This window comes from Tiliqua scincoides, chromosome 2, assembly GCF_035046505.1.
Source record: "Tiliqua scincoides isolate rTilSci1 chromosome 2, rTilSci1.hap2, whole genome shotgun sequence".
Classification (NCBI taxonomy): Eukaryota; Metazoa; Chordata; class Lepidosauria; order Squamata; family Scincidae; genus Tiliqua; species Tiliqua scincoides.
The window spans coordinates 103900942-103913085 of NC_089822.1; the positions used below are offsets into that span (position 1 = coordinate 103900942).

General features: G+C 47.7%; 1 protein-coding gene across 1 annotated transcript in view; it reads left to right on the top strand.

Moving 5' to 3' along the window:
- The window catches only part of SPAG17 (sperm associated antigen 17), a 112647-nt gene that overhangs the window by 21884 nt on the left and 78619 nt on the right, over positions 1–12144 (top strand). The window contains exons 7-8 of the mRNA XM_066612656.1: positions 379–560; positions 10912–11055. Of these exons, the coding sequence (XP_066468753.1) occupies positions 379–560; positions 10912–11055 (326 nt within the window). The remainder of the gene's footprint in view (positions 1–378; positions 561–10911; positions 11056–12144) is intronic.

A 12144-nucleotide genomic window follows, 5' to 3' on the forward strand; every position in this document is an offset into this window, starting at 1 on the left:
TCCCCACTCCTTCCTCCTCCCACCTCTATCTGCCACCACACACCCTCTTCCTTCTGGATGAATTGACTACTGAGCTGGATTGGTCTTACTGAGAGCACAGCTGGGGGGGGGGAAGAGAGAGAGCAGCCCTGCAATTGCAAAAAATTTGCAGATATTTTTCTTTGATTGTGAATTTCTGAGTGTATATATTTATAATTGACTGGCTGTGGCCGGCCGTAAGAGCAAGACCAAGTGATGTGGCCCTGGCAGCTGAAAGTTTGGAGAGTGAGCCATTGAGTGAGCCATTCTTGGCTTTGTCTTTTTTTCCGAAGAATATGTCTCACATTTGACAAGGGCATACAAATGTGTTAAAATGACCTAATGCTGGTATAATTTTAGTTGCAGACGCTGAAAAAAAGAAAAAAGAAAAAAATGTTAAGGACCTGGAAATATTCTGGAAATACTTGGAACCAATTCTGAACAGTGGAAAACCAGGATCAAATCTTTTTCAAATAGCTAGACTCCAGCATCTAGTCCAGAAGGCGACTTTTCCTGCTGACTGGACTAATGGTGACATGCTGGTAAGTAGTAAAATCTTCCACAAGATGCCCCTCTGTCAAGCAAGAGGTGATAACACATGGTAAAAGCCTTTGTGGTAATCTCCAGGGTAGTGCTGAGAAGTTTGATGTACTCCTCTGGGAAATGTGCTTCTCCCCACCCTGAGATCATGTCAGAACCATATCTGCGGTCATGTCCTGGCTGTACCTGTGGGGTAGGTTCAGGGCCATGTTTCCACTACTTCATCCATTTTGTGGGGGAGGTGGTGGTGGTGGTGGTGGTATTTGTCTACCAGCTGACATCCCTGAACTGAGTTCCCTGAGGTGAGGAGAAGGAAGGGCCTTCTTGCTGCACTACTCTGTGTTTTAGCCACACATCCTCATACAATCACACATGCATTCAAGCCTTCTCTGGGTGGCATGCAAAGCATCAAGGACAGGAGCCAGTTACTCGGTATACAAATCAACGAGATTTATTCAGGATTAAAATGCAACAAGTGAAAAACAAATCACATATTATGCTTGAGATCAAGAGGCAATGTTCAAAGTAAAGACAATTTCTAACTAAGACTTCCCAGACTTAAAACATCCACTTACAATTTCCAATCCTCCTGGCACTGGAGGGAAAGGTCTTCTTCCTATATGTTCCTAGCTAGACCGCATCGTGGCTGTCGTAATGGTTTTTCGTTTTGGCTGGCATCTTGCAAAGCCCAACTTACAACTTGTATCTCCTGCACACTTTGCTTTCCCAACTCAGATGGGCAGGTCTCCTTTTTAATACCATTTTTGGGACGCTAGCTTCCCCCCCCCAATACCCTGGTTTGAAATTAACAGATCTCCGAATTTCCCACTCTCAAACCAGATGAGCAAACTGGACCAGTGACCATGTATGAGATAGGTTTTAGTGAAGCTTGTTGTTCTCTAGTGATTGCAGGGAGTCATGGAAGTCCAATTTACATCTGAAAGAGGAAGGAAGGCTATGTATAATATGTGACCTGGTCAGAATGGAGCATGTGACAGGCTGCTTCCTAGACCATCCTTGGTATATACAGAGCATTGTCCTTTGGGGAAGAAAAGGGCAAGTTTTCTTAGAAGAGGGGTGTTGGTTTATGGCACCCTTGTCTCCCATATTAGACTAGAAATGATAACCTGAGCTTTGGGAAAGGATACTTGAATTGGATACATGACCCCCATGCACTTCTAGCATGAATAAAAGCTTTTGTTGAGGATCAAGAGATCATGAGCACCTAGGGACTAGGAAATTAGCCAAAAGACAGTGGTGGGGAAAGGAAGTTTAGATGAACTGTACCCCTACAGTAGCCAGGCAGTGTGACCCTGTAGCTGGAGATGGTTCTTGTGGCTGGCTGGCTGCCTGAGAGGAATAGATTTGTTGAAGTTTGCTGCTCTCTTTCCTATTATCTTCAGTATGCCATCTTAAATCACAGGATCAGGGACCTTCTAACTCATAGTTGCTCACAGTCTAGGCATGCCTGGATGATGTCAGTACTGACTTTCTGACCCTAACTTCTGGTCTTAGTTTCTTCTTCTCCTCCTCTTCGGCTTGTGAGGTTGAGTAGACAGTATGTTACACATGGCAAACCCATCTTCATCTTCATCAGAGGATGGGCGTCACACCATTATATTGTGTGCAGACGCGTGTGGCCTCTGGGAACCAAGTGCCTCGGGAACTAAGTGCCAGGTAAGGCACGAGAGTTTAGCATCTGGGCGAGGAGAAGGCAAGGAGACCTCTGAGTTTTGGAGAAGGAGAGGAGGAGGAGCGGGAGGAGGAGGAGGTAAGTGTACTCATTCTAACGCTTTGTCTTTCTAACTCCCTGTCTTCTAACCTTAACCTTACCTTTAAAGCAACCTTAAATCAAAATTGAAAGTTAGCACCTAAGGGAGGTACATAGGTCTACTCGTGAGTAAGAGCAGAGTCCTACTCGTGAGTAAGAGCAGAGTCCTACTTGTGAGTAAAAGCCCAAGGGTCAGGCATTTAAATCAAAGTTGAAAGTTAGCTGCACCTAAGGTAGCACCTAATCGAAGGAAGGGAGGAAGATAAAGTGGAAAGCAGGTTTTTCTACTTGTTTAAATTAAACCTATACTTAACCCAGGTTAAACTTAATCTAAGTTAGAACATAACCTAACCAGGTCAGTAAATTGGGACACAGGATCTAGAGAGCAATAAATAATTAAACAAACCCAAATAAAAACTAGCTTGAGGTTACAAAAACAGTCCAGCCTAAGAGAACAGAACTAGGAGGGAAAGAACCTAGGAAGGGCCAATTCCAGCCCACTAAGAGCCCCATTAGGCTAATCCAAGCAGTCCATTCAGGAGCCTGCAGAGTAGGTCACGCCCATCAGCAGCCATTTGCCTTCCTGAGCTTTTGTAAACTCACCTGGGAAGGCCAGCCCCCTTTCAATCAGGAAGGAAGGAGGGAGGAGGAGCCAGCCAGGAGTATAAAGCTAGGCCGGCCATCGCGTGAGGCTCTCTGCAGACGCGTGTGGCCTCTGGGAACCCAGTGCCTCGGGAACTAAGTGCCAGGTAAGGCACGAGAGTTTAGCATCTGGGCGAGTTCAGCAGCAGGGCGAGGAGGCCAGGGCCCCATACACTGCCCTTCCTCTTCCCTTGAGAAAAGGGCTGCTATCCAGTGTACGGTTTTTAAAAGGACCCCTAAATAAAACAACAACAACAACAACAAAAAAGCTATGCAGTCAGACAGCCAGCAGCAGGGTGGGGGCTATCCAGTGTTCTGCATCGAGTGCCACATGTATGATTATATGCCTCTGGGGCATAAGTCATGGGTGTGTCCTCGGTGCAAGGAGCTCCAGGGTCTCAGGGAACGCGTCCGCTCCCTTGAAGCCTTGGTGGCCGACCTGGAGAAGCGCAGGCAGACAGAGGAGGACCGTGGGGAGACTTCCGGGGATGATCAGGCTTCGTCCCAACCTCAGGCGTGCAGCTCCTCGGCTGCCTGGGTGGGAAGTCTTGGGACTGGAGGACGTCATCCTGGAGAGGAGGGAAACAATCCCCTAGGGGGGATCCCTTCTCCAGGGGATGGGCCCGTATCCGAGCGCACTCGGGATACTCCTCGGCGGGAGGGGGGTCGGGGGCTTCTTGTAGCGGGGGTTTCGATTATTAGAAACATAGAGAGGGGGGTTTGCGACGGATGTGAGGACCGCATGGTGACTTGCCTGCCTGGTGCGAAGGTTGCGGACATCACTTCTCGTCTAGACAGGCTAGTAGACAGTGCTGGGGGAGAGGTAGCGGCTGTGGTGCATGTCGGCACCAACGACGTGGGCAAGTGTAGCTGGGAGGTCCTGGAGGCCAAATTTAGGCTTTTAGGCAGGAAACTGAAAGCCAGGACCTCAAAGGTAGCGTTCTCTGAAGTACTACCTGTTCCATGCGCAGGGCCAGCTAGGCAGGCGGAGATCAGGGGTCTCAATGCGTGGATGAGACGGTGGTGTAGGGAGGAGGGGTTTAGATTCGTTAGGCACTGGGGAACGTTTTGGGACAAGCGGGGCCTGTACAAGAGGGACGGGCTCCATTTGAACCAGAATGGAACCAGACTGCTGGCGCATAACATTAAAAAGGTGGCAGAGCAGCTTTTAAACTGATCCCTGGGGGAAGGCCGACAGGAGCCGAGGGGCATCCGGTTCGGGACTCCTCATCCCTATCGGGGAGGTTAGAGAACAACAAGACAAAGGCAGGGTAGGAGAAGAAATTGGGAAAGGTAGGGTGATGGGATGTGATAGACGGTTTGGCACAATGAGAGGATGCGGGGACAAAGGAGCAAATAAGCAGCCCATCCTGGGGCATTCCGTGTATAAATGCTTTTATGCGAATGCCCGAAGTCTACGAGCAAAGGTGGGAGAACTGGAATGTCTGGTGACAAGGGAAAATATTGACATAGTGGGCATAAAGGAAACCTGATGGAATGCGGAGAATTAGTGGGATACCGCAATCCCGGGCTATAAACTCTACAGGAGGGACAGGCAGGGGCATGTTGGAGGTGGGGTGGCCGTTTATGTTAAGGAAGGGATAGAATCCAGCAAAGTAGAGATTGAAGGTGGGTCCGACTCCACCGTAGAATCTCTGTGGGTTAAATTACCAGGCTTGTGCAGCGATGTAATACTGGGGGCGTGCTATCGTCCTCCAGACCAGAAATCGGATGGGGACCTTGAAATGAGGAAACAGATCAGGGAGGTGACAAGGAGGGACAGGGTTGTAATCATGGGGGACTTCAATTATCCTCATATTGACTGGGTCAATTTGTGTTCTGGTCACGATAAGGAAACCGGATTTCTTGATGTGCTAAATGACAGTGGCTTAGATCAGCTAGTCACGGAGCCCACCAGAGGACAGGTGACTCTGGATTTAATATTGTGCGGTACGCAGGACCTGGTTAGAGATGTAAACGTTACTGAGCCATTGGGGAACAGTGATCATGCTGCTATCCGTTTTGACGTGCACGTTGGGGGAAGAATACCAGGCAAATCTCTAACAAAAACCCTTGACTTCTGACGGGTGGACTTCCCTCAAATGAGGAGGCTGGTTAGAAGGAGGTTGAAAGGGAGGGTAAAAAGAGTCCAATCTCTCCAGAGTGCATGGAGGCTGCTTAAAACAACAGTAATAGAGGCCCAGCAGAGGTGTATACCGCAAAGAAAGAAGGGTTCCACTAAATCCAGGAGGGTGCCCACATGGCTAACCAGCCAAGTTAGAGAGGCTGTAAAGGGCAAGGAAGCTTCCTTCCGTAAATGGAAGTCTTGCCCTAATGAGGAGAATAAAAAGGAACATAAACTGTGGCAAAAGAAATGTAAGAAGGTGATATGGGAGGCCAAGAGAGACTATGAGGAACGCATGGCCAGCAACATTAAGGGGAATAATAAAAGCTTCTTCAAATCTGTTAGAAACAGGAAACCCGCCAGAGAAGCGGTTGGCCCTCTGGATGGTGAGGGAGGGAAAGGGGAGATAAAAGGAGACTTAGAGATGGCAGAGAAATTAAATGAGTTTTTTGCATCTGTCTTCACGGCAGAAGACCTCGGGCAGATACCGCTGCCCGAACGGTCCCTCCTGACTAAGTCAGATAGAGGTTAAAAGAGAAGATGTTTCAGACCTCATTGATAAATTAAAGATCAATAAGTCACCAGGCCCTGATGGCATCCACCCAAGGGTTATTAAGGAATTGAAGAATGAAGTCGCAGATCTCTTGACTAAGGTATGCAACTTGTCCCTCAAAACGGCCACGGTGCCAGAAGATTGGAGGATAGCAAATGTCACGCCTATTTTTAAAAAGGGAAAGAGGGGGGACCCGGGAAACTATAGGCCGGTCAGCCTAACATCCATACCGGGTAAGATGGTGGAATGCCTCATCAAAGATAGGATCTCAAAACACATAGACGAACAGGCCTTGCTGAGGGAGAGTCAGCATGGCTTCTGTAAGGGTAAGTCTTGCCTCACGAACCTTATAGAGTTCTTTGAAAAGGTCAACAGGCATGTGGATGCGGGAGAACCCGTGGACATTATATATCTGGACTTTCAGAAGGCGTTTGACACGGTCCCTCACCAAAGGCTACTGAAAAAACTCCACAATCAGGGAATTAGAGGACAGGTCCTCTCGTGGATTGAGAACTGGTTGGAGGCCAGGAAGCAGAGAGTGGGTGTCAATGGGCAATTTTCACAATGGAGAGAGGTGAAAAGTGGTGTGCCCCAAGGATCTGTCCTGGGACCGGTGCTTTTCAACCTCTTCATAAATGACCTGGAGACAGGGTTGAGCAGTGAAGTGGCTAAGTTTGCAGACGACACCAAACTTTTCCGAGTGGTAAAGACCAGAAGTGATTGTGAGGAGCTCCAGAAGGATCTCTCCAGAATGGGCAGCAAAATGGCAGATGCGCTTCAATGTCAGTAAGTGTAAAGTCATGCACATTGGGGCAAAAAATCAAAACTTTAGATATAGGCTGATGGGTTCTGAGCTGTCTGTGACAGATCAGGAGAGAGATCTTGGGGTGGTGGTGGACAGGTCGATGAAAGTGTCGACCCAATGTGCGGCTGCAGTGAAGAAGGCCAATTCTATGCTTGGGATCATTAGGAAGGGTATTGAGAACAAAACGGCTAGTATTATAATGCCGTTGTACAAATCTATGGTAAGGCCACACCTGGAGTATTGTGTTCAGTTCTGGTCACCGCATCTCAAAAAAGACATAGTGGAAACGGAAAAGGTGCAAAAGAGAGCGACTAAGATGATTACGGGGCTGGGGCACCTTCCTTATGAGGAAAGGCTACGGCGTTTGGGCCTCTTCAGCCTAGAAAAGAGACGCTTGAGGGGGGACGTGATTGAGACGTACAAAATTATGCAGGGAGTGGACAGAGTGGATAGGGAGATGCTCTTTACACTCGCACATAATACCAGAACCAGGGGACATCCACTAAAATTGAGTGTTGGGCGGGTTAGGACAGACAAAAGAAAATATTTCTTTACTCAGCGTGTGGTCGGTCTGTGGAACTCCTTGCCACAGGATGTGGTGCTGGCGTCTAGCCTAGACGCCTTTAAAAGGGGATTGGACAAGTTTCTGGAGGAAAAATCCATTATGGGGTACAAGCCATGATGTGTATGCGCAACCTCCTGATTTTAGAAATGGGTTAAGTCAGAATACCAGATGTAGGGGAGGGCACCAGGATGAGGTCTTTTGTTATCTGGTGTGCTCCCTGGGGCATTTGGTGGGCCGCTGTGAGATACAGGAAGCTGGACTAGATGGGCCTATGGCCTGATCCAGTGGGGCTGTTCTTATGTTCTTATGGTGTAGTACTGATAATTTTGGAACAAAGGGAAGCAACTTCATGGTCCTAAAAAGCTTTTAATGTTCTTGACTCAGTGCAGTATATATAATTGTATGGCTCACTAGTCAAGAACTCATTTTGCCAGAGGTCTCCTCTAACCAGGTAATTGAAGAGGAGGAGGTCATTCTTTGCCCCACCTTGCAATAGTCTGTTGTCAAGTCCTATTGTCACATACCCCAGCTGGAAGCAGGTGATATTCCGTGTTGAGAGTGTACAGTATATATAATACTAAAGTGCCCTTGGGCTGTCACAAGTTCCTTGTGCTGGCCCAGGAGGTTGCAAACGTGCCGTAACTTTGGGAGTTAGCTGGGCTGGCGCAGCCGACTTGTCATAGTATTTCTACTTGTAAATACTGCCTGTAAATAGACTGTGGTGCTGGGACTTCCCTGGGTCTTGCCTCCTTTTTTTGGCGTTCTTCCCTGTGCTCTGAGCACCACATGCTGCAGCTTCTGCTATCTCTCTGTTTTGCCCATTATCTCTAACATGCCAAACTTCTCTAGCAGTTTCAATACCTTGGGTCTCTGATGCCACAGATAACCTCCTTGTTGTGTTCTTTCGATACACACACCCAAATAGTTTTTCACTGGCCCCAGATCTTTAAGCTCAAAGCTTTTGCTTATATTGCTTATCTCCCGCATAACATCCCCCTCCTTCTAACCCACAACACAAGAGGTCATTCACGAATGACAACAGTAGGATGCTATTCCTTCCTACTCCTTTCCTGTAGATGCAGGGGTCCGCCTTAGCTGGCTTATATCCCAACTTAAGGAAGGTAGCTTCAAGACACAGATGCCACTACCTGGCTGACTGATGTAAACCATAAAGTGCTTTTTTTCAGCCGCTACACTGAATCACTATCTGGTGTGGTGAACCCTTGTGGTTCAGCCAGGTAGATGTTATGCTCAAGGGGTGCATGAAGATAGGCTGTGTTTACATCCAGATGTCTCGCATGCCAGCTTTTCAAGGCTGCACAAGTGAGAACGAGTCTGATTGTTTGGCTTTTTACTGTGGGGGGAAAAAACTTCATCGAAATCAGCGTCTCTTACTTGTGAGAACCCTTGCGCTACCAGGCAAGCTTTGTAAACATCGCCTGCCTCTGACCGTTTAATTTTGTACACCCAGCGACTGCCAACTACCTTTTCTCCTTCTGGCAGCTGTGTTCTATGAAACACTTGCTTATTCTGCAGGGCTTGCTACTCTCTTTGCATTGCATCTTGCCATTTACATCTCTCTTCTTCTGGCAACAACATTACTTCTTCATAAGTTTGTGGCTCTGTGGTAACATTGCAGACTGTTACCTGCCCTGGTGCATATCTTTGTGGGGGAATTCCCTTCATGGCCCTCTGGGAGCCCCTGGGTATAACTAGTGGCTCATCCTGCCTTTCTTCAGGTTCGGTCACTGGCTCTGATTTAGGCACAAAAGAGGTTAATCTGTCTCTGGTCTCAGCGCTCTCAGCTGAGTCACTGGCTTTATCTCCTTGTTGTGGCAACAAATGGTCAGCTTCAGACTGGCTGGCCGGCACAAGGACAGAGCCGTTCTGCACATTCTCCCACTGCTGTTCATTGAAATGTGCAGATCTAGAAAGAGTGATTTTCAGGTTCTTTTCTACAATGCGGTAGGCTTTACTCCAGCTTTGATATCCTAAGAGAGTTAGTTTTACAGCCTTCTTTTGCCCCTTTAGAAGTTTAGAAGTTTTCTAAACTTCTTTGGCACTTGAATGAAAGCGAAACTTCCGAAAATCTTGAGATGCCCGAGATAAGGAGCCCTCTGGTGCAGGGCCTTGTAGGGAGTTTTGTCCACTGCAGGGTTAAAAATTCTGTTTTGTATATAATTTGCAACTTTCAGTGATTCTGCCCAAAACCGCTTGTCTATCTGGGAATCAAATAACAACGCCTGAGACATCGTCTGTAAGATGCGATTTCTCCGTTCCACCAACCCATTCTCAGCTGGGGTGGCCCTGTTTGTGAGCCTTTGATGTATTTCCCGCTGCCTCAGCCAGGCTGTGAAAACCCTGCTTGTGAACTCCGCCCCCCCCCCCGTCTGACTGGAGTTGAGCCACCTTAAAGGAGAAATAGCTTCGCTCCACATACTCCACCCATTCTTGTATGGTTTGAGCAGGGTTGATCCTTCGACTGAAGGGGGTAACAAAAACTGTACTGTGTATTCGCATCTAGAATACACAACCTTCAGTCTTGTGTATTTGGCAACCTTCAGTCTCGAAAGACTATGGTATAAGCCTACAGCACCTGGTATTCCCAGGCGGTCTCCCAATAACTAGGGCATATTTTGAACCCCCATATGATTCTGGCTATGGTCCACTCAGGTCACATGCTACCAGCTCAAACGGATGACTGGTCACCACTTTTCTTAGCCACAGGATAGGCCTGGGACTTGGCTTGCTGGCACACAGAACAGTGAAGGTACGTTGAGCATGGCTTTAGGTTTAAACCAGTTGAGTGCTCTACTGTCTTTTTTAGTAGCTGATACCCTATGTGCCCCAAACACTATGGAGGAGGTGAATGCACTGGTCATGAGGGGGTTTATTCTGGCAGCTCACCTGGGCTGCCTGTGCTGTGGCATCCAACATATACAAGCCTCCACGCAGCACACTCTTAGCACACCCTCTGCCATTCCTTTTAACATTGCAACAACCACCTCTAAAAGTTACCTCAAACACCTCTTTATCCAGGGCCGCCACATTCAGCAGATTGTGCTGCAGTTGGGGGACATATAACACATTTCCCAACTCACCAACCCCTGGGATTGCCACAGTGCCTTTCCCTTCTACAGGGGAGCACAAGCCATTGGCCAATTTCACAGACGCAATCGTTCCCTCTCCTAGCATAGCAAACAGCTCCTGGTCTTTCATCACATGTTGAGTTGCACCACTGTCGAGGGTCCATCTTCTTCTGCTGCTTTCCTCTGCCGTGGACCACGGAGACTTGAGTGCCAGCGCCCCTCCTCCAACTCCTTCTTCCCTGCTGCCTTCCCTTTTCTCTGGGGACAGGATCACTGCAGATGGTCAGCTGACCCACAGGCATAGCAGCACCTCACCACCAGGATTCCTGGTACCTCCAGGTCCTTCTCCACAGGTGCAGCTGCTCTCAGTGCAGGGGGAGGTTTCTCACGAAGCTGCCGGTTCTCCACCCTCTTCTGCTCCTCTTCCAGGAGCCGCCCAGTGAGATAAGCCAGTGTGAGTTGTTCACGTGGGAGTGACTCCAGAGTGGTGGCTAGAATATCGTAGCTTTCATCCAGGGAGGACAAAACTATGAAACATTTATGGAGTTCTGAGAAGGTCACATCTTTCTCCTCCAGTTCCACAAACGTAGTCCTCATGAATTGCAGATGCTGAGGCACACCGGCCCCGGGCTGCAGTCTTGCCCATTACAGCTTCCTTTTCCTAAAAAAAAAAAAAGGATTGCACTGCACTATGCATTCACACTACGTAGGGTAAAATCTTCATTGTGGTGTTATCCTGTAGAAGTTGCCTGAGTTTGTCTGTGCTCTGTATAGAAACCCAGTCTTCTTTCTTTTTTGTGCAGCTTGAATTTGGAACTGAAATCTTTGAAAGTATTGCATGTTTGATATATGACAGCCTGGATTGGAGACGACAGCATGGGCACTATTTGAAGTCCACCAAATTCATTAATGTCCCTGTAGTAGAAAAGAAGAGCAAAGCACCTGAGGTTAGAGATCAAAATACTACACAGCAGGAAATATATTAATGTGAAACTGTACCACGTACCACCTCGTAACTATATCTCTGTATTTAAATTTCTATCCTATATACTTAAGGGTCAATAGCATGGTCTGGTGAGTAAATTGTTGAATTTGGGATGAGAGGTGGTGTTCAACAATCACTACCTGTCTGATTCAGGGCACAACCCAGAGCTGGTGCTGGGCTGGCCCAGGAGTGTTCTGAATTTGCTGTAAAGCATGTTCGCGACTACTCTCAAGCCAATTGAGCCAATGCAAGGACGTGCTCTCGCTCTCGGAGGCCAAATTCAGCCCTGGACCTGGTAAGTTTGTGCCAGTCTGGGTAGGGACAAGAGAGTAGGACAGAGGTAGGGAGGAGGTTGTTTTGGGATGGGGGCGGGTGGAGTGGGAGGCAGATTGGGCCAGGGAGGGGGGCAGGATTGGGTGCATAAGCCAAATCCCAACCCCCGTCCCTGGCCCACCTGCTTCACATGGGTCATTTGGTCCTTGGATCACGAGTGAAATTACTGGTGCAGGTCTGAGTAGCCCCATAGGGGTGGCTGGCACATGACACAGGGAAAGGGGGAAAAAAATCCCCTTACCCCGAGTTGCGCTCCAGCCTGTGTCTAATATGCACAGGATACAGCACAGGCCAGTTGGCCTGTCTGTTCCTGTACAAGTTAGGATTGGGCTGCCCGTTAACCATCTGCAAGGCAATTTGTATCTAAAAGTGGTGTGTGATATATAACTCTGTGTGTGTAATACCATTAATTATAATTTTAAAACTTTGCATAAATCAATAGCTTTAGCCAGTGCTTTTTTTTGTAAAAAAAAAAAAAAAAAAGGTGCAGGAACTCACAACTTGTTTGTTTATTTATTTATTTATTTATTTATTTATTTATTTATTTATTTATTTGTAAACTGAACTCTGAGGAGTTTTGCAGCCTCAACTGGCCCCCCTTTTGGCAACTGGCAACCAACCTTTATATTTTGCAGCCATGGAGCACCTCCCCACCTAAAAAAAAAAAAATTTCTTCCTCATAGGGATTTGAACCCCTAGCCTCTGGCTTCATATAACA